This window comes from Mauremys reevesii, linkage group 4 (genome assembly GCF_016161935.1).
Source record: "Mauremys reevesii isolate NIE-2019 linkage group 4, ASM1616193v1, whole genome shotgun sequence".
NCBI lineage: Eukaryota > Metazoa > Chordata > Testudines > Geoemydidae > Mauremys > Mauremys reevesii.
In genome coordinates, this window is record NC_052626.1 from 105,290,655 (window position 1) to 105,311,094 (window position 20,440).

The window sequence follows — 20,440 nt, forward strand, 5'->3', positions numbered from 1 at the left end:
ACAGAGTATATGATAATGTGTATACACACAAGGGGGGCAGATTAAGATTGCACAGGTAACCTTAAATATTGTAACCTAAGTAATGTTCAGTTAATGTAGGGGTTTAAAATGCAATTTGCTAGATTTTTATAAAAGGTAAAGGTTAAAAACAAGTTTTCTTCTGTGCATTTGTAACCACTTCTCCATCATGCATCACAAACAGGGCTGGGCTTGAACCCTGACTTTTCAGCACAGATGTCTACTACTTAACCTACAGGAGGAGAAGGCTGTTATTCCAGAGGTGGAAAGGACTGCAGGGGCCTGATGCTGGGCCTGGAGGATGGCTGGGTACCCTGGCTTGTGAGTGTGTGTCTCCCTCTCTCCCCACTTCAAGCCAGGAGTTGAGAGCTTTTGCTTTGTATGGCATCCAGAGCAAGGAGGATGGGCTGCTGGGGCCATATGCTGGGTTTGAAGGAGTGGTTGGGGGGGAAACCCATCTCAGCAATCTCTCCCTCTTTCTCCTGCCCTGTTGTTACAGATGTTTGGTAGCTACTAGATGTTCCCAGTACAATGTCTTCTGTTTTGGTGACACATGTATCTGGCCTTAGAACATTCATGGCACCAAAATATTAAGAGGACAACGTTTTCCTGAGAAGCACAAGTGAAAGAAGGAAAATAATGATTTTCCACAGATCTTTAAATCTAAATAGAATTTCATGGGACAAAGAAAAGGCACTTCTCCATTCCCTATTTCAAAGGTTTGTGTCAAGCAACAGAGGAGTAAGAGCGTCTCTAAAACATTTCACAAGAATCTTTTATACTGGGAAGTGTTAGGCAACCCAAATATAGGAGTCGCTACCAGCTTCCCCTTACAATGTAAGAAGCTAATGTGCTGTGAGAGAATGAGTTATCTAGCCTGGTTGCTTATTAGAAAGAACATTTAAAATTTGTGTTGGCAATATAAATAATGTACTCAGAGGTGTTACAAAATCTCACTGCTAAGGAGCTGCTGCTATGTGGAGGAACTTTCCATTCAATGCAACAGCAGTTTTGAAAGCCTTATCTATTGTGACAAGCTCTAGTTTCCTAGGTTTGCTCATTTGCTGTGGTCCTATTGCTTCATCTTTTACCCATTACAGATATTGCATGTGAAGAGACTTTCCACCTCAGTATTCCAACTCTGCTTTACTCCATTGAATGCATGGGGAGTTTGGGCTTCAGGGACTTGGCATTGCACTAGGAAGATGATGTAACCACACACCAGAAGAGCCTGTCTTCTAGGGTCCTGAACCAAAGCACATTGAATCAATGGAAGGACTGCCATTGACTTCAGTGGGTTTTGCCTCAGGCCTTACAATCCTCTTTCCAGCAACAGAGGGCCTAATAAGTGGTGAAGAGGCCAACCCTCTTTTCTATACTTCTGGAGCAGAGGTTCTGTAACTGGGTTTTCAGCACTGTGACCCATAGAACATCACGTTACAGAGCAGTTCTGGCTTTGCTGGACTTCACAGCTGGAAACAAACTGTTCCTCTCTCATATTCACCCCAACATTCTGTTCTGTTGCATCAGTGATAGTCCATATTCTGACTGAACAAATGATCCCCAAACCATCAGTACTGGGGAGCTACCCACATCTAGCAGTGGCCATCGGGACAGTAAATAGAAACACTTGATCTAGGGCTTCCAGAAAATTAGGACTATTGAGAGCTGTAAATCCCTATGCGGTGGGCAGGAAGGCCAGTGCCTTCTGAGACAATTAGGGTACATGCTCACTGCACTGAATACAGCCTCCTTATTAACACTGCTTAGACACACACAATACAATCACCCCTGGCCATTTGAGAATACGTGACATTTGTAAAAACAAGGTGGAGTCCAGTGGCACCTTAAAGACTAAGATTTATTTGGGCATAAGCTTTTGTGGGTAAAAAACCCCACTTCATCAGATGCACAATGCATGATATTTGCGTTTCTCATTTGTGGGCCAGAACCTAGTCTCAGTGACATCCGTGTAAAGCCAGAGTAACTCCATTAGAGGAGATGAAAGCAAACGTAATTTGGGAGATTTTCCATAAGCCATCACATATCAGTGGATGGTTGTCTGTCTACTGTGGGGTACTTTGTTTTCAACTCCATCAATGACCCCTTCAAAACCATCCACCAATGGCTCTGCTGGAAGTTCTGCTGTGGGAGCTGGTCCTTCCCCAAGACTCCAGCAGCTGTCAGGCATGATTGCAGTAATAAACTGACAGCTGTGCCAGGTACTCTCCCTTTCCCCTGCCCAGCTGTGTACAGGATTGAAGATCCTTTTATCTCTTGGGTATAACATGGTTAGAGGGGAAAAAAACAAACAAACAAACCCTCATGTGTTTTTCCCTATGTGGTGTAAAGTGGAGAGAAACACTAGGCTATGGCAGCATAGCATAATGCTTCCCATCATACCACCCCACTGTTTAGAGATGGGCCCAAACTGGATCATACGCTCAGACTTGGAATAAGTTTGGATCTGGACTGAAAACTTTGCCCTGTGGGACCCTCTTTACGGTGGGCAGAGCCTGGAACACCAAATCCAGATGCTCACAAACATTGGGATAGCTCAGATCTGGACCCTGCAGCTCTGTCCCATATGCACTGTTTTACCATGTATAGCTCAGCTGCTGCTCTGCCTGCTGCACATTGCATCTGGGGTTACATAATGGGACCCTGACCTAGTCGTGGGCCCTAGCTACTACTGCAATGCTAATAACCATCATCGGCATCCGTTCAAAGAGAATTTGTGTTTATAGGGTGCGTCTATTTGATCCCAGGCTATAACTGATGCTGTGGCTCCCAGGCCACAAGATTGGGGAAGGGGATGCTAAAGAGGGTCTGCTCCAAAGCCTATTTAAGTTGCTGTAAATCTTTTCATTCACTTTAGCAAGCTTTGGCTCAGGGCCTCATCCCCCCCCCCCCCCCCACCAAGGCAGTAGAGCATTTAACACTCTAGTAATGAAGAAGAGAAACCTACTTCTTCCCCCACTTCCACTCAAAAGCAAAAAAAACCCTTATTTTTGGCACAGAGGTGCAGGGCAGCTCCTTGGCGGAACAGCTAATGGGAGTGAAGACTGTGTTAAAGTTCAAGCAGCTTTTGTCTGATGGGTAAATACTGCCAGTCGCAGGGGTTCTCTGAACTAGAAAGGAAGCAGCCTTTCAAACCCAAGGGGTGCATTCTACAATGGGGTTTATTATACTGTAGCCTCTAATGATCCTATTGATTTTTTTTAAATGACTTGTTTCTTTTAGGTGAAGAGTGAAGGCCCCAAGCTGGTGCCCTTTTTTAAAGCCACTTGTGTCTATTTCGTCCTCTGGCTGCCAACTTCCAGCCCTTCCTGGTTCAGTGCCCTCATCAAGTGTCTGCCCATCTTCTGCTTATGGGTTTTTCTGCTGGCACATGGAATCAATTTCTTAGTCGCACATCGAAGCGCCAGTAGGATCTTAGCAGGGTTAATATTCTCTGCAGTGGGGGATGCCTTCCTCATCTGGCAGGAGCAAGGCTACTTTGTTCATGGTAAGTGATGCACCAGTTCTGAAGGGATGTAATAGCAACCAATTAGCAATTTAGTGCTGAATTTCTTATGCAGAGGGTTTATATATTTTTCATTTTTATTTAATGTTTAACCCATTGTCATGGCAGTAGGAAGGACTCATCCCATGCATAAATCCCTTGCATTGAAATTAGAAGGGGCGCACCATGTCTGGATATGACCCCTGTCCTCCTCTGTACTCACATTCCAAGAGCCTGGGGTTGGCTGGTAGCCATGTCATGGGGCTGGCCCAGGATTGATTCTCAGCATCTGTCCTCATCCCCTGGACTGGCAAGACTTGGGAATGTGGCAGAGGCAGAATGACCTCATATCACTCAGCAGTTGGCTGGGCTCTGTGATGTGCACTCTCAAAGCCCCAGTGTAAAGCAGTGAACAAGGGAAGGGAAAAGTGGATCCTCAGCGTTCTAACAGGGAAGCATGTGAGTAGGGAGCAGGGTGTGGGCAGTGGTTAGAGTCCAGCACTTGGAACCAGAGCTAAGGTTAGAGTCAGGTGCCAAGGGAAACGTTAGAGCCAGAAACCAAGTCAGGAGGAGAAGCTGGAGTTAGAGTCTGGGGTAGGAGCAAAGACCTTTAGCAATGCAGGAACAGATGGTGGTCTGGGATTAGGAGAATAGGGACCAGAAACAGGCTGCAAGGCAGGAAACAGGAGTCAGGCACACAGGTAGGGTGTGGAGTAGCAGCCAACCAAGGATTCCTCTAGTCACTCAGACAACTTCCTATGCCTCTTTCTGGCTTAAGTAGTGCATCTGGGCCAATTAGTGGGGCTGGACATTAGACATCTCCCCTCAGATCAGGAGCTTTGTGGGCAGGGCTCCATGCAAGCTAGAGCTTCACTAGCCTCCTTCTCCAATCAATCATTCAGGTGAGCTGCTGGGTGGTGGCTGTGGTTGAGGCCTGTGATCCTCCAATGCCCCTCGGGCTAGAGGTAGGCGATAGAAACCACTAGGCCTTCCCCCAGTTGGAGATGTGCTGACTTGAGTCACAAGCTATCTTGAAAATGCAGGACTTTCAGCAAGCTTTGGTCAGGTCCCTCTCACTAAAGGCTCTTATGGAAACTAAGCATTCTTGGCATAAAAGGGAAGGTCATCTCATGGTTCAGTAACTGGTTAAAAGATAGGAAACAAAGGGCAGGAGTAAATGATGATTTTTCACAGTGGAGAGAGGTAAATAGCAGGGTCTCCCAAGGGTCTATACTGGACCACTGTTCAACATATTTATAAATTATCGGGGGGGGGGAGTAAACAGTGAGGTGGCAAAGTTTGCAGAGGATACTAAATTACTTAAGATAAGTTCAAAGTGGACAGTGAAGTGTCAAAAGGATCTCACAAAACAGAGTGACTGGGCAATAAAATAGCAGATGAAATTCAGTGTTGATAAATGCAAAGTAATGCACATTGGAACTCATAATCCCAACTATACATACAAAATGAGAGTCTAAATTAGCAGTTACCACTCAAAGATCTTGGAGTCATTGTGGATAGTTCTCTGCAAACATCCACTCAATGTGGAATAGCAGTCAAAAAAGCGAGCAGAATGTTAGGAACCATTAGGAAAGGGAGAGAAGACAGAAAATTAGGTTGTTGTATAAAGTCATTATACACCCACACCTTGAATACCATCTGTAAAAGAATTAGAAGGGGTGTGTGGGGGGGGAGGGGAGCAGAGAGATGGGCAATGAAAATTATTAGGAACATGGAATAGCTTCCATATGAAGAAAGATTTAAAAAAAAAAAAAAGAGATCAAGTGTTTATCCTAGGAAAGAGGCAGCTAAGGGGGTGGGCTATGATAGTCTATAAAATCATGAATGGTGTGGAGGAAGCAAATGTTATTTACCCCTTCACATAACATAAGAACTAGGGGTCACCCAATGAAATTGATAGGCAGCAGGTTTAACACATAAGGAAGTAATTCTTCACACAATTCACAGTCAACTTGTGGAACTCATTGCTGGGAATGTTGTGAGTTAAAAAAAAATCTGGAGGATAGGTCTGTCAAAGACTATTAGCTAAGATGGTCAGGGACACAACCCCATACACTGGGTGCCCCTAAACCTCTGACTGCCAGAAGCTGGGAGTGGGGATGATGGGGTGGATCACTCGATAAATTGCCCTGTTCTTTTCACTCCCTCTGTAGCATCTGGCACTGGTCACTGCCAGAAGACAGAATACTGGGCTAGATGGACCATTGGTCTGACCCAGTGTGGCTGTTCTTATGAATACCCATCAGACGATTTTCTTCAGGAGCTGCTGACAATTTTGTCTTGCCTCCTCAAATGTTTGAACTGAGGTTTTCAAAGCAGTCTGGGCTAGTGGTTGTCAACCTTTTCACAACCCTTTCCTATCAATGGCAAAAAACTACATTAACACAGACGTAAGCTTGCCTGGCTGAGTTGAGCAAAGCTCATTCGGAAAACCAGGAAATGCAGAGTTAATGTTGCCCATGCAACTGTGACTCTACCCTCTTTTAGGAATGCCCTAATACGCACTGTTAGCACAAGTTTACTCTGCCAACCCCGAGGCACACCAGATTTCAAAGGAATCCAACTAAACATGTAGATTTCAGAAGATTTAAAATGTGACCTTTAAAGAGAAATTGCTTCCTTAACCATTATGGCACCGCTGCACCACTATAATAGTGGGATCATCTTGAGACCAACTTCCCAAATATCTGGAATAGGTCAGTGATCCCATCCCACGCATTTAGCAATATGGGAAGTGTGGTTGCAACCCCTTGACACCTGTTTTAAGTGCCCACGTTGAGAACACACAGTCTAGGGGATTTGGACACATCTCCCATTAATTTCAATGGAATGGGTGTCTAATGCTCCTAGATGGCTTTGAAAATCTGCCTTCATATTGTTCCCCCCCCCTCCCCAAAAAACAGGCTGATGTCAAACATTTGCCACTTTGAGCCACCTCAGGAGTCTTTAATACTCTTTCCAGTGGTGACAGACAGTAGAGGAAGATTTGAGCTTTAGCCATTTTAAGACAAAATGTCATGCACCACTACAGTTAATCTTTGACCGATGCTAGAAAAAGTTAGTAAGTCGGTGCTGGTTGAGGGAAAAAAACCTTTAAATTCAAAGCGTTGACAGTATTCTTTGTGGAAATCTCCATAAAAGTACATTTAGTCTTAACAAACATTTCATTTCCATCTCCATAAATATGGCTGTCAATATGAAGACAGCTTTGGAGTTGGTCTCCTTTGGACTGCTGTTGGCAAGAGGAGTTTGTAAAAGACGTTTGTGACTTTATAGGACCAAAGTCCTGATGAGCTATTCTTGCTGTGCTGGTCTTGTTGCCTCATTTTTTACTATTACAGCCAACTAATAGGAAGCTGTTTTCTGACTAGCATCCCTACTGTGTCTAGCAGATATTTTGTAATTGAAAATGCATTTCACTTGATGACAGACATTTAAAACCAATGTGAAGTTTCTGGTCTCTGCTTATACTAGCCCTTTGTGCTGTTGGCTAGAGACCCACATTTTAGGTGAGGGGATGGAAGGCGTAACAAAAGGGAATTTCATTCACTCAGGGTGGGGGTGGGTTGCTTGCTCTCCACTGGGGAAGAGACAGAAAGGTAATGGAAGTCAGCCGCTTCCATTGCAGTTGGTCCAGAATGAAATGGAGAGTAAGAAAAGATGCAGAGCGAAAAGGCTGAATTAGCTGGAAATTTGGATTCCCAGATCACACTCTTGCACCTCCAAGGACTTAGTCTGAGCACATCTTGTAATGGCAATACACACATACTGGAAGGCTGTTGAATGTTTGCCTCCCCCCCCACACACACTTTAGTTAGGTGGGGTGGGGCCTCCTGGCACTTCCAAATGCCTGAATGAGCTCTCTTGGAAGCAGAGAGTTTTCTGTCTGTGACTAACCTCACAATTTATCACAAACCTCTTTCCCATCTCTGCTTCTCTCGACTACCATTTTCCTTAGCAACGCCATGCAAGACTCAGTGGAGTTACACTAGGAATCCATGTGATCCATTGTCTGTCTTTTCTATCAGACATGCACAGAATCCTGCGTCCATCTAGACCGGTGGTTCTCAACCAGGGGTCCGTGGGCAGGTTTCAGGGAGTCCACCAAGCATGGTGGTTGTTAGACTCGCTAGGGCCCAGGGCAGAAAGCCAAAGCCCTGCTGCGCAGGACCGCAGCCTGGGGCCCCAAGCTCCCCCAACCCCAGATTGAAGCCAAAGCCTGAGCAACTTAGTTTTGCAGTGCCCCTGTGGCGTGTGACCCCAGGCAATTGCCCTGCTTGCTACCCTTTGACGACAATCCTGGTTTTATATGCAGAAAAACAGTTGTGGCCCAGGTGGGCCATGGAGTTTTTAATAGCATGTTGGGGGGGAGGAGGGTGCTCAGAAACCCCTGAGAACCTCTTATCTAGACCTTCCCATCAGGCATGTTTGCTGACTGTATGTATTATATTCTTTGATTCTCTATCCCTGGCTTTTCCACATAAAGCCATTGAAACCTCTTGGAGAAGAAACCTCTCCTGACACCTATTCTAAAGTATCCTCACATCCCTTAACTTCCCCCTAAAACTGTGCATGAGACTGTTGTAGTATAAAAAGCTCGTCCTAGATCTTTGGTAAATTTCCCTACTTCTCATGTTTAGCGCATTAAGTCTTCCCTCCTGTTACCTGAATTAGTCCTGAGGCCATCATTTGGTCTCTCTCCTCCCCCCATTCCATTTCATCCTTCTCCTCTAGTGCCCTGTCTCATCTATCTAACCTTGTGTCCTACATGTGGGCTCTGCCTCTCCTCTCTCTACCAGTTCCATTCTGTGGATGCATCAGCAATCTGACCTGTAGATCAGCTGGACATAGCACAACAAGACACTCCCCAGTGCAGAGGAGGCAGTGCCACCTGGTTGAGTTGTGTTGGCTTATGAGCATGACAGACATGCAGAACAAACTTCTCACTGGTGGGTTTTCATTGCTAAGGAGCTCCTGTTCCCCTTTTACTAGGGCATCACTACATAATTTGCAGCCACTGGCCTGCTGGGGCACTCAGATTTCCAAATTCTTTTCAGTTTCATTTATGCATGAAAACATCTAGCCAAGTTAACAAATCTGTATGAACAGAATGGAACAGACTTTCAGTATATGTAGGTCTGTGGGCTGAGGGTGGGAGAAGGGAGCTGAAATTATTTTGGAGTCCATCATGAGAGACTGGCAAGACCAACTAGTAATCAGCACCTGCTGCAACACATGGTGACATTTCTTGTCAGATGGACTAGTGCAGAGGGATTAACATATGGACAGTTCCTTCCTACACCAACATCTGGGATTTCTCAAGGGTGTTTTTCTTCAAAGGGAAGCTTGTTTTGTTTTCTCAGATCAATTCCACTCTTGAATCATTTGGGTCCTGTAAGTAGCCATAAAAAAGTTGGCAGGTTTAACTGGTGTAATCCCTGAAATATGCTTGCTGCTTCCTTCCAGTTTATGATTCTGCTAGCAATGGGTGGAGGAGGTGATGTTCAGACCTGGGTCCAGCTTAGGCCCAGATTGGAGTTTCGGTTTGTGGCTAAACAAGGCCAGCATTTGGGTCTGAATTTGGAGGCGTTGCAATCCAAATATTGTGAGAGCAATTAGCAAAGATTTCATCTGGTCTGGGAAAAGGTTCCTTCCAGTTTTGGCACCACCCAGAAATTAAAAAACCAAAAAAAAACCCCCAAAACACACACCTCTTCAGGTGTGTACAGATCTGGGATCTCAGACCTGCCTTCCTCCACTCTGAAATTTAAAAAAAAAAAAAAAAAAAAGCAGCGCTCAGTCTGAAAGACTAGAGTTTTGTTTCTTTCTAGTTGATCTGTAGAGTTAGCAGAGGTGGTTGGCAGAGCAGAATTATCCTCACTGTGACTGTGGGTACTTCAGGACATATTCCTAGGGCAGGAACAATCTCACCAGGGTGGCCTCCTCTACAGATGTCACTATATTAAGGTTTTTGGTTTTTTTTTAAATAAAGGATGGGATTTTCAGAAGGGCTGAATGTTGGCCTACCTCTGCTTCCACTAATACCACTGGGAGCAGAACTGTGTGACTGTTTAATCTGATGTATTCATAAGTCTCCACCCACAGGTCCCTGACTGTGGTGGGCTACTGTTTTAGTTATTCCCATTAAAGCTCACACTTGCTCTGTCAATGTCTTTCTAGGTCTGCTGATGTTTGCCATCACACACATCCTGTACTCCTCCGCATTCGGGATGAAGCCTTTGGACCTGAAAGCCGGCTTTGTGATGACCCTTGTTTCCAGCTTCTGCTACACCTTCCTCTACTCCTACCTTTCAGGCCCCTTCACCTACCTGGTAGCTGTCTATATCGCTTTGATTGGCTTCATGGGGTGGCGCGCCATTGCTGGCGTGCAGCTGTGCAATGATCTCTGGACTTGGACCAAGCTTTCGGCCTGTATTGGCGCAGTGCTTTTCATGGTGTCAGATCTGACCATTGCAGTTAACAAGTTCTGCTTCCCGGTGCCCTACTCACGTGCCATCATCATGGCCACTTACTATGCAGCCCAGATGCTCATTGCACTCTCAGCTGTGGAGAGCAGGGATGAAGAGGACTTCAAAAGGAGGAATTAGACGGGACACCAGCAGGCTCATGAACTGCATGGATTATAACTGGGGTGCTGTAGCAGCATTAGTCGCTGAGGGATATCTCCATCTCTCAAGGTGCATTGATGATAGAGATTTTGCTTCTTTGAAGCATTATCTTTGGGTTTTTTTAATCTGACTCTCCTTGAATGTAATTTACTTCAGTGTGGAGACCACATTGGAGAATTTAGACTGCTCCTACAGTAGCTACTCATTGACCTTTTCCTCTCGGACACTTCAGGAGTCCTCTCTAAAACCACATTATATTTGTTAATCCTGAAAGTGGTTCTGAATGTTATGGAAGGAGAAGGCTAATTTAAAGAGACCATGAAAAGAGGCTAGGCAGGTTAAGAGTCTTGCCTTTGACCCTGGACACACACATGTCCAAATCCCAGCTAAGGTGATAGGGTGACCAGACAGCAAATGTGAAAAATCAGGACAGGCGGGGGTGGTGGTAATAGGAGCCTATATAAGAAAGGCCCAAAAATCTGGACTGTCCCTATAAAATTGGGACAGCTGGTCACCCTAGGTGACAATGAGTCCAGGTGGTGACTAGACTAGATCCCACTTGTGGGCATTACAAAGCCACCACACAGGGTGCAGCAACTGACAGCCTCTGCTCAAAGAAAGCCCAGGAGTAGCATAGCAGGAGGATAGGTAGTGCAGGTCAGGGCTGAAGTACATTGGTAAGAATTGGGTGGTGGGAAACTTGCACTGTACCTGATTCTAACCAGGACTCTTCTGAATTCCAAATTCATGCAACTTCCTATTTAAATGCTATTCAAAGTTTTTCTGCCCAATATGAATGCTGCTGAGCATTTAGTATGTGATACACTTTCAGCAGCAACTTCAGAATGCAACAACATTCTGAACTTTGAGAAAATGGGAAATGAAAGGCATTCTTTAAGCAGGCAGGGTTACGATGAAAGGATACATGCATGTAAGTTAATGAGCAGTTTTAGCAGGCAACTTTCAGCATTTGCTATGTTGGCCTAGGGTAGTCCTGTGGCCGTGGGCTAAGATACATGATGGAACAATGGATCTGTCTTTCAACATCAGACCGCACCCCATTACCAGTAGCTTTGTTGACTGAATTAATAAGCCAGGCAAACCTCCTGCACCTCCTCTGTAGGTGCTGAGAGCTCTTGAATCAGTGACAATGCTTGTGTCAACTCCAAAACAAAGGCAAAGTATTAAAACACAATGGGATATGGCATACTTTGATCACTGTGAAGTTACTCCAGACCCAAGTTTATGGATGCATCATTAGTGGTAATAGGCAATTGTTTTAACTGTGAGCTTGGCAGCTTTTCAGGGAAGCCTATTTATTCAATTAAGGCCAGTAGGCATCTCTATATTTGTATATGTCTACACACTTGACCCTATACATAGGTGCACAGTAGTATGGTATTAGTAGCCACTCTATGCAACCTGAGTTGGGGTATTCTGTGCTTTGCCCCACGCCTTGGGAGATGCATTCCACTAAGAAATCTATTTCTTCTGGGCTCACATTTGTCCATAATGTGGGAATTGGGAGACTGGAATTTGTCATTTAAGCATTTATCGCTCAGTATTTACAGCCGCTAAGTGAGAATACTCTGCATATTTGCACATAATATTTAATATGCCCCTTACTCAGGGTATTTGTTAGCATTGTCCCTTGCCTCTAAAGCCAGCTATGTAGAACAAGTATCTGTTTTTGACTAGTCAGTGGCAAAGCAGCAAGTTTGTGCCGCTTGACTTTGCAAAGCCCCCTTTGAGGCAAAGCTACCTGAAAAGAATGATTCTGTGCATTCAAACCAGCTCACCCCATTTCTCCTAACGTCCTGGAGCCTATAATAAAATCAGAACCATTAGAGATGGGAAAACCAATTTCCTACCAACCCAAACTATTTGGCCATCTTATCCTCCTCTCTGCCATAGCAAGAGTATCTCTTCCATTAGACTCTGTTAAGGATTCTGGTGAGGTATTTTTAATTTCACAGTTATAATGTTACTTTCCAATAGTTCCTTCCCTCCTGCATGCTGGTTTTAATTTATTGGGGGTTGCTCACAAGTGCTGAGCTGTTGCTGCCCTGGATTTTTCTTTGATACATGACAAATGGATGGAGAGGCATTGCCTATGGATATACACTGATAGTGCATCGAGGGGGCTTTCCTCCTCCTTTCCCAAATCTGATGGTGTCCCTTTAATGTTTATTTTGTGGCCCTTCCTCTCGTTGCTCAGACGGGTACTCACATGAGTAGTCCCACTGATTGTAATGAGACCACACAGGTGAATAACTGTTCCTAAATGTGAGTGAGGAGTTCACAAGTGGGCTCTGTCACAGGGTGCTCTACTCACCACAGGATGGCACCTCCTCCTGGTGGTTCTGAGGATTAGCTCTGCCAGACCAACACTTCTTCCCATGGTTGCAATCTACCTCTCTGTCTGCAGCCCCTCTTTCACTCCAGGGAGCTGCTGCTTCCTCTTTGTGATTCATCTGTCCAACCAGGTCATTAAGTGGCTTCTCTTTCCACCATAGTCTTTCAAAGTCTCCTTCCACAGCCAGTCCTCACACCCACTGTCCTCACAACATCACTTCACCAGTCTTCTTCTTCACTGCCCTTAGCGCTACCACTCTGCAGTGGTTGGTAGGGGAACCCAGACCCACCCTCTATTCAGGACTCCAGACCAGGGCCATATAGTGAATAGTTAAGGCCTAACTCTGTACCAACCTTACTGCTCTCACCCCTAGATTCCTTCCTACTGTGAGTCATCTTCTCCTCTACCTCAGGAAGTGGGATAACAGATTTTCTCCCTGCTACCTTCTTATACCAGCTCCAGTCTCCTGGCTTTGTAGAAGCCCCACCTGTCCTCTCACAGGTGATCTTCCTTCTAATTAGCTTCCTCCAGTCTAAATCTCCCGTTTGCAGCCTAATTTGGTTGATTAGGCTTGACTAGGCCTAATTCAACCCTTGCAGAGTTAGTGTGGGGAGTACATCTCATCACAGGCCCTATGCCCTGAGAGCTTTGTTTTTGCACCTGGCATTTCTGAGATTGATCCTGCAGGTTTCTTGAAGGCCAGTTGCAATGCTCTGACTGAGGACTTGTCTACAGGGCTGCAGCTGCACTGATGGAGTGCACGGTTGTAGCACTTAGTGAAGACACTACCTATGCTGACAGGAGAGTTCTCCCATCAGCGTAGGTACTCCAACTCCCCGAGAGGCAGGCTTCTCTCATCAATGTAGTGCTGTCTATACCAGCAGTTCAGCTGGTTTAACTGCATTGCTCAAGGGTATGGATTTTCCACACCACCGCATGACATAGTTATGCTGACATAAGTCTGTAGTGTAGACCAAGCCTCAGTTTCTGCTGCAGCCCTGATCACTTCACCCCCCTGGAATCCAGTAATAGACACTTTAGTTCACTTTAGTCCTATAGCCTTTGTTCTTTGGGGGTTCTCCCAGCACTGTTCAAAGGCAGCTCCTGTTTTCCCTGTTATTAAGATATTGAAAGTAAATGGCAGGTTTTTCAGGACCATATATGACACAAAGAGATGCTGTCAGCTCCAAATTTGTCCCCAATGTAGAGTTAATAATGGTATCCACAACTGGGTGTAAATGGGCCATTGCTTTCTGTGGAGCTTTGCCAATTTACACCAGCTGTAGATTTGTCCCACATTTTGCAAAGCCCTTGGGGCTAAAACCTGCTATCTAAGTAGCAAGACAATATTAGTAACTGAATAATCTGTGCATGAAGTCCATGAATTGAAGGAAAACGGTCTTTATCAGTGACTGGTTGCAAGGGTGAACATACCACCTGTGCCAGGGAAATACTAGATGGGTGACCATCTCCTAAGTGCAGCACCTCCACCTGACACCCTCTTCTCTAGTGTGTCTGTCTCAAAGGGAGATGCTGGGAGAGAGACAGGCACTAGTAGAACAAACCAGGTTGCAGTGTTAGTGTTTAATTAGAGAGCTACATGGGTGAGCACCCCAGAGTCTTTCAACCAGCCCCCCGATTTTATATTACACACAAACTCTTCGGAGCCAATCACACTGATGCGGTGGTATTGTTTTGGACTCTTACCCGAGAATGCTGCAGTTTAGGAAAATATAATTCCACTTTGATTTAACCTCCTATAAAATATGTGAGCCTCCATTCTCTGGTGCACCCAAGGAGTGCTTGGCACAGGCTGGAGAGGGGGCAAAGATCTCTTGAAGAGACTGTTGCACCTTGCCAAATCTGTAGCCCTCTGGCCATATGGTCAGGCTCTAGTGTAAGCTGAAGTGGCCTGAAAGCTATTCTAATCTATGGTAGTTGCCAGTGGTCCTGTGCAGTAGTTCTGGCAGCTGAGGGCTGCCATGATATAAGGGAACACTGATTATGCCTCCTGTGTGAGTGTTAGCAAGAGGACAGCTTCTGCACCTCTCCTTGGCTTGGTGATGCTCCCACAAACCTTCCTTCTCCTTGGCTCGTGCAAAGAGCGCTCCTTCCTGTGTTACAGTTTAGCTCACAGAGTAGCACTGAATCCACGGGATGACTGGCAGAGTAATGCACTATTCTACCTGAGCACGGCTGGCAGGACCAGTGGGCAGTATTAGCAGCAGTGCACGATAGGCTCCTGGCACTGAGACCACCCCACACTTTCTTTACTGAGTAGTTTTCACACCCATCAGTAGCACAATAGTACTATTTAGGCTTTTGACTTCCATTGAGTTCAATGAGGATCTGGACCTTCCTTCCAAAGACTCTTCATATTTTAGAAAACGTAAGTACCATTGCAAAAGGCTGGGTTAACAATAGTGCCCCTCCAGAAGTGTCTGCTGCTTTATAAACATACACCAGAAAGTTTAACTGCATTATTGAGGGGGAAAGCATTGTAAATAGCACAAGCCCCTGTAATCTCCTCCCTCTAATGCTGTTGCATAGTATTGCCAGTATTCAGTCACTCAAGGGATTGCTTCTGCTACAGTCACCAGCTATAGGAGGTGTCCAGCATCTCCATTCATCAGTTTTGCTTATCTCATGATCCCCAGCTTGGCCCCTGCATTGCTGCTCTTTGTGGATGAAGCCCTCTTCCTGCCATAGAGCCAGCTAGAGAAAATATGCATGTTCAGTGCTATAACCATCGGCTGGGGCCAGTGCGAGCAGGATGAGAGTGAATGGCTAATTTAAGATTTATTTAACTCTCTCTTGGACTATGTCACTTTGGCATATCTATTCTTATCTTCTTCAAGGATTTTTTTCCCCCTCTTGTAAGAAAGACTGACACGCTAAGTAAAGAGGCTAATGGCTACCTTCATTTAATGTTATAACCTCCCCCTCTCTGAGTTAGTAGGGTGTCACTTTCTTCACCTCCAGAGAGTATTATTCTTCAGTTTCCTGAAGCAGTTTTAATGATTTTTCTGTAATTTTTTTCATTTCAGTTTATTGTACTATCTGCCAATCTCAGGCCTTGATCCTGATGATGATTGCAAGGCGTTCAGTGGGCGTTAATAGGTGATCTGTCATTTTGACATGAGGGAGCTAATGTAATCTGAGCATGGGCACTGTAAAATGCACTGCGTTTGTTGTGGGCCTGTGCCGGAGAACTCCGAGAGAATCAGTCGAGGGTTGCCCGGGGTGTCACAGGCTCAGGCTGTTAGAGAGATTCACCCTGGTCTCTCACCTGTCTCCCTCTCCACATCCCTTTAATCCACATTACTTGAACAAAACCCTTTTTCCTGAGAGAGCCTTTCTTGCTGGGAAGAGGCCAGCTGCTATGAGCACAGATTTGACACAGCCAGCTCTAATTCTTCTGATTAAGCCTGGGAAACATTGACTAGTTGCTGGGGGAGGTGGGCGTCTGTGTTCGATACTGTTTCCTGGGACAAAAAACAGTTCAACCCTGGTGAAAGCAATCTGGGATTTGAAAGGTGGTGGCAAAGTAGGAATGGAGAGCACATAAATGTCCATCTGAGTTTTTTCCACTTCCTTCCTTACTCTCCCATTGTCTCTCTTTGCCTTTTACATTTGAAGGTATTGTTCTCCTTCCCTTCCCCCCACTCCAAACACATACACAGACTTTCCCTTTAGAAGCAAAATCTTTAAGGATTTTGTACTCAAAATTCTTGTGTGTAGTTAATTGAGGTTATATATACAATACAAACCATATCTTCCACTACTGTACTAGCCATTAAGTGCCAGCAGATCCACTAACTCCTTATTCAGGGAGACTAAGAATGTGTTGAGTCTACTTGATCTGCCTAGCCTTTACCATATATGGACCCAACTCTGAATGCCTTTGCTCACAAAAAGCTCCTCTTGAAGCCAATTGGCCTGATTTTCACCTCACACCATTTTTATACTCCTGTAACTCCATTGGGCTGGGCTGGACCATACCAATACCACTGAAGTCAGTGGAGCTACACTGGTGTAAAACTGGAGTGTAGAGGAGACTTCAGCAGAGCCACTCTTGATTTACACCAGCGTGAGATCAGAATTGGGTTAAGTGGGCCCTTAGTTATTTAATCGATGGTTTAGAAGAAGGACTCGAATCTTTCACTACCCGCCCCTTCTTTCTAACGTAGCTATTGGCCTTGGAGGGGAAAGTGGTCAAAACAGAGCCAATATAAAGCTCAGTGGCAGATGTCTCTTTCTCTAGTTTGGGTGCATGGGAGTGCCGACTTGCCTAGTTTTGGCAGAGAGAGAGAGACGCTCTTTTATCTGGAGAGGCAGCAGAGCTGAGTGGTCTGAGCCCAGGACAGGATGTCTACAACTCCTAAATTCTGAGCCTGGCTTTGACACCTATTCCTTTTGGGGCCTTGGTTAAGTCAGCTGGTCTGAAAGGATGTAATTCTCATTAAAGTCAATAGAGGTATGCCAGTTTACAGCAGTTGAGAACCTAACTCTCTGTGTCTGTTCCCCCGGCGCCCCCTCCCCCCATCTGTAAAATGCTTACCTACCTCACAGGGGTGGTGTGAGGATTAGTGCATGTTTGTAAAGTGCTTTGAAAGGTGTAAAGCACTAGATAAGTGCTAAGTATTATTATTATACTATAGTATTCAACATAAAAATGCTTCTAGGAACCTGCAGAAATTCACTTGAAAAAAGGTGACACGAATAAATGCCTTTTCATGTTTCAGTTAGATTTCGGCATCAGATGGAAAGCAAATGCAAAATAGTCATTTGCATTATCTATTAGGGGTGAGCCCAAGCTCTGGACCCAGACACACCCAGACTTCAAGGGAAGTGTATTTTTAACAAGTCTGAACTCGGATCCCAAAGTTGCAAATGGTCTTTAGTCTTTCTAAAAGTCAGAAGCAAACCCCCAAGATGTGAGCACTACATCCCAGTTTTGCAACTCAGGCTCATCTCTGAATGAGCAAGAATAAGCCTGATCCAGCCAAAACAGAATATCCTAATTCTAACTTGATTATTGCTGAAAATGTTGAAGTTGAAAATGCTGTGGTTCTGTTCACCTTTTCTCATGCAGAAAGTCAACTAGATTTTAAGGAATGAGTTACAAAAGAGCAACCAAGAGTCCTGTGGCACCTTAAAGACAAACAGATGTATTGGAGCATAAGCTTTCGTGGGTGAATTGCGTCTGACTAAGTGGGCATTCATCCACAAAAGCTTATGCTCCAATACATCTGTTAGTCTTTAAGGTGCCACAGGTCTCTTGGTTGCTTTTTACAGATCCAGATTAACACGGCTACCCCTCTGATACTTGAGTTACAAAAGAGAGATTTAATTTTCTTTGATCATAAACTTTATTGACTTTAAAGCCAGTGGAGAGCGAATGCCCATTTTGGAATTAATTCCTGTCTCACTGTATGTAGGATGTATAAGATTTTCCAGATGAGAATGTGTTTGTATAAACAGCTACTGGACTTAGAACAAACCTATGAACAGAATTATGGCTCCAAAATATGATTGGATCTCTCAAATAGAATAAATTGGCATAACTCTATTGATTTCAAATCAGGCTCCCAAACTGTAAATTATTTTTTCCAGTAGCACCCACAATGTGCTAGGTACTGTACAAACACAAATGAAGGATGAAGCGCTTATATTCTAAAAATGTGTGTACACCTGTGAAATGGACCATATTCTCAAGCAGTTAAACTTACATTATTATGAACTCAAAGGCAAATACAATGCAAATCTTTATTGTTTTAAATGTTTGATAGATATTTGTTTTCTTAGTTTGGAGGAAGTTCCATTGACGATGTATTTTTTTTCCTTTTAATGTAAAAATATAAAAATTATGTTTCTATACCTATAGATTAAAAAAATTTAAAAAGTGGCCAGTTGGCTGAAATGCCAAAATTTTTAGTGGCTTGTATTGTGTCGTGGTGACACCAAATTGCTGTAGAAATAAACTCATTAAAAGAAAAGGTGGATGAAGTACAGGGTTGATGTACTGTGGCTAGTGATAATTTGCTACTTCAAAACCCTTGCAACTAACTCTTTGAAAGAGGGGTTTTAGGGCCTGCTTCTGCTCCAATGATACATCAGTGGGAACAAGATCAGGGCCTAGGTTATATTCCTACTGGCACTAAAATAGAGAGACCATCAGGAAATTTAGCACCAATAAGGAAATCATTATCTTGGCAACCTAATTAAAAAACCAAAACCAAAACCAAAACCCTCCCACACTGGTTACTTTGTTGAATCAGGACAATTTAGAAATCCAGGGCCCAAACCTGCCATCCTTACTCAGGGCCTATGCAAAAATAGGCCTATTTTGTTTCCCAGATAGGACTGTTCATGGAGTACGGTGCTATTTTCTGTTGGGAAGGTTGGCAGAATCTTTCCCTCAGTGAAAAAATCCCATTGGGATAAGTGGTAGTTTTGTCTGGGTAAGGACTTCAGGATCAGGCTACAAGTCCTGACCTGTTAAACTCAATGACTCCTATATGAACTGAACCTCCTGTGTTCTGGTGAATTAAAGGCAAAACGTATTTAAAGATTTTAATACGCAAATCAAGTAGCTCCCCTCCTCCATTCACAGTCTTAGCACTTAGCCATGTTTTAAAGTTACTAGCACTTAACTAATCTCTTTTGCCATCAATTTAAAGGTCACCACATGCAGTATGGACACTTGATACTATCTTTGATGCATTTTAATGTATTTTTTCCTCTAATTTCTTGTATGTGTACCAGTAATTAAAATATTAATTTACTTGATATTTTTACTGCAGAGCTGAAACTACTTTTTGCTTGTTTACCTCTTCCCATGACAGTTTCATCTTGAAATACAGGTCCCGAGTCAACACTGTGCTACTTCAATCGAACCCAAGTATAACTCCAGTGGATGGAGCAGATCTTGAGCTAATGTCCAGTGTTGTAGTTCTATCCAGTGGAGCTATGCCATTCTACTCCAGCTGAGGATTTGGCCCAGTATTTTGTAGCCATATTTGATGCAGTGAAATAGCTAGTTTGGCCTCATTAACCATCCTTTCTATCACCTATGAACATGCCACATTTGGGGGAACCATTTTTTTTGGTACAACACAGCCCCAATATTGCACTGATTTATGTTTGTAAAGTTAAAGCATGCAAGCCCCATTTGATTCCAGGGGACTACTCAGATGCTTAAAAAGTTAAGCACATACATAACTCTTTGCAGGATCAAGGCCTAAAGACTTCCACGTTAACCCATGTGAAAATTCCCTGTCAATTTGGGAAAAAGCAGAAAAAAATTAACACTGAGATGTCTTCTTTTCTTCAAATCTCTTTTAAGCAAAATAAATCTTGTGAGCACCCTTCCAACGTCCTCCCTCCCTCAAATAAAGTGACCCATCATTGGGGAATGAACCACTGTCACACAGGAACTTTCCAAAGTAGCTGCCACATCATTTAGCATCATCAGAAGGTGCCATGCCTTTTCATTTGCAAACTGTTTTAAATATTTCCAGCCCCACTGGAATGGTATGTCCCCTTTCAGCTGGGCTCCCTTCCCACTCACCAGCACACTCCAGGTGGCACATGGAATGTAAAATACTCTCAGCCTGCAGAGAAAGTTGGAGCACATGACCGGTCAGCATCGTGTTTATCTCGCAACAATTTCCTGGAAAGATTAATGCTAAACTGGAAGAATAGGCACAAAATCAATTCAAGCAGTTCATCGGTATTATAATGCTTAATCTGGCTTTAGCCATACCAGCAGCAGCAGGTAGCTGCATATAATGAGATTAAAATGCCAGTGACTGAAGCCATCGTGTTTTTTTATTAGTTCTTAGGGCTGGAGCACACAAACACTGAAGCCAACCCAGGAGTAATTTCATTGAAATCTGTGGGGCTCTT

At 44.2% G+C, this 20,440-nt stretch overlaps 1 protein-coding gene across 5 annotated transcripts in view; it reads left to right on the plus strand.

Annotated features, from left to right (window-relative positions):
- TMEM86A (transmembrane protein 86A) overlaps window positions 1–19,321 on the plus strand; it is a 92,309-nt gene extending 72,988 nt beyond the window's left edge. For 4 of the 5 annotated variants that reach the window (XM_039533176.1, XM_039533174.1, XM_039533175.1 and 1 more), the window contains 3 exons: window positions 203–339; window positions 3,262–3,526; window positions 9,725–19,321. In XM_039533176.1, coding sequence (XP_039389110.1) covers window positions 304–339; window positions 3,262–3,526; window positions 9,725–10,152 — 729 coding nt within the window. In that variant the 5' untranslated portion in view covers window positions 203–303 and the 3' untranslated portion in view covers window positions 10,153–19,321. The remainder of the gene's footprint in view (window positions 1–202; window positions 340–3,261; window positions 3,527–9,724) is intronic. The other variant, XM_039533178.1, reaches the window with a different exon arrangement.
- Window positions 19,322–20,440: the final 1,119 nt, after the last annotated feature.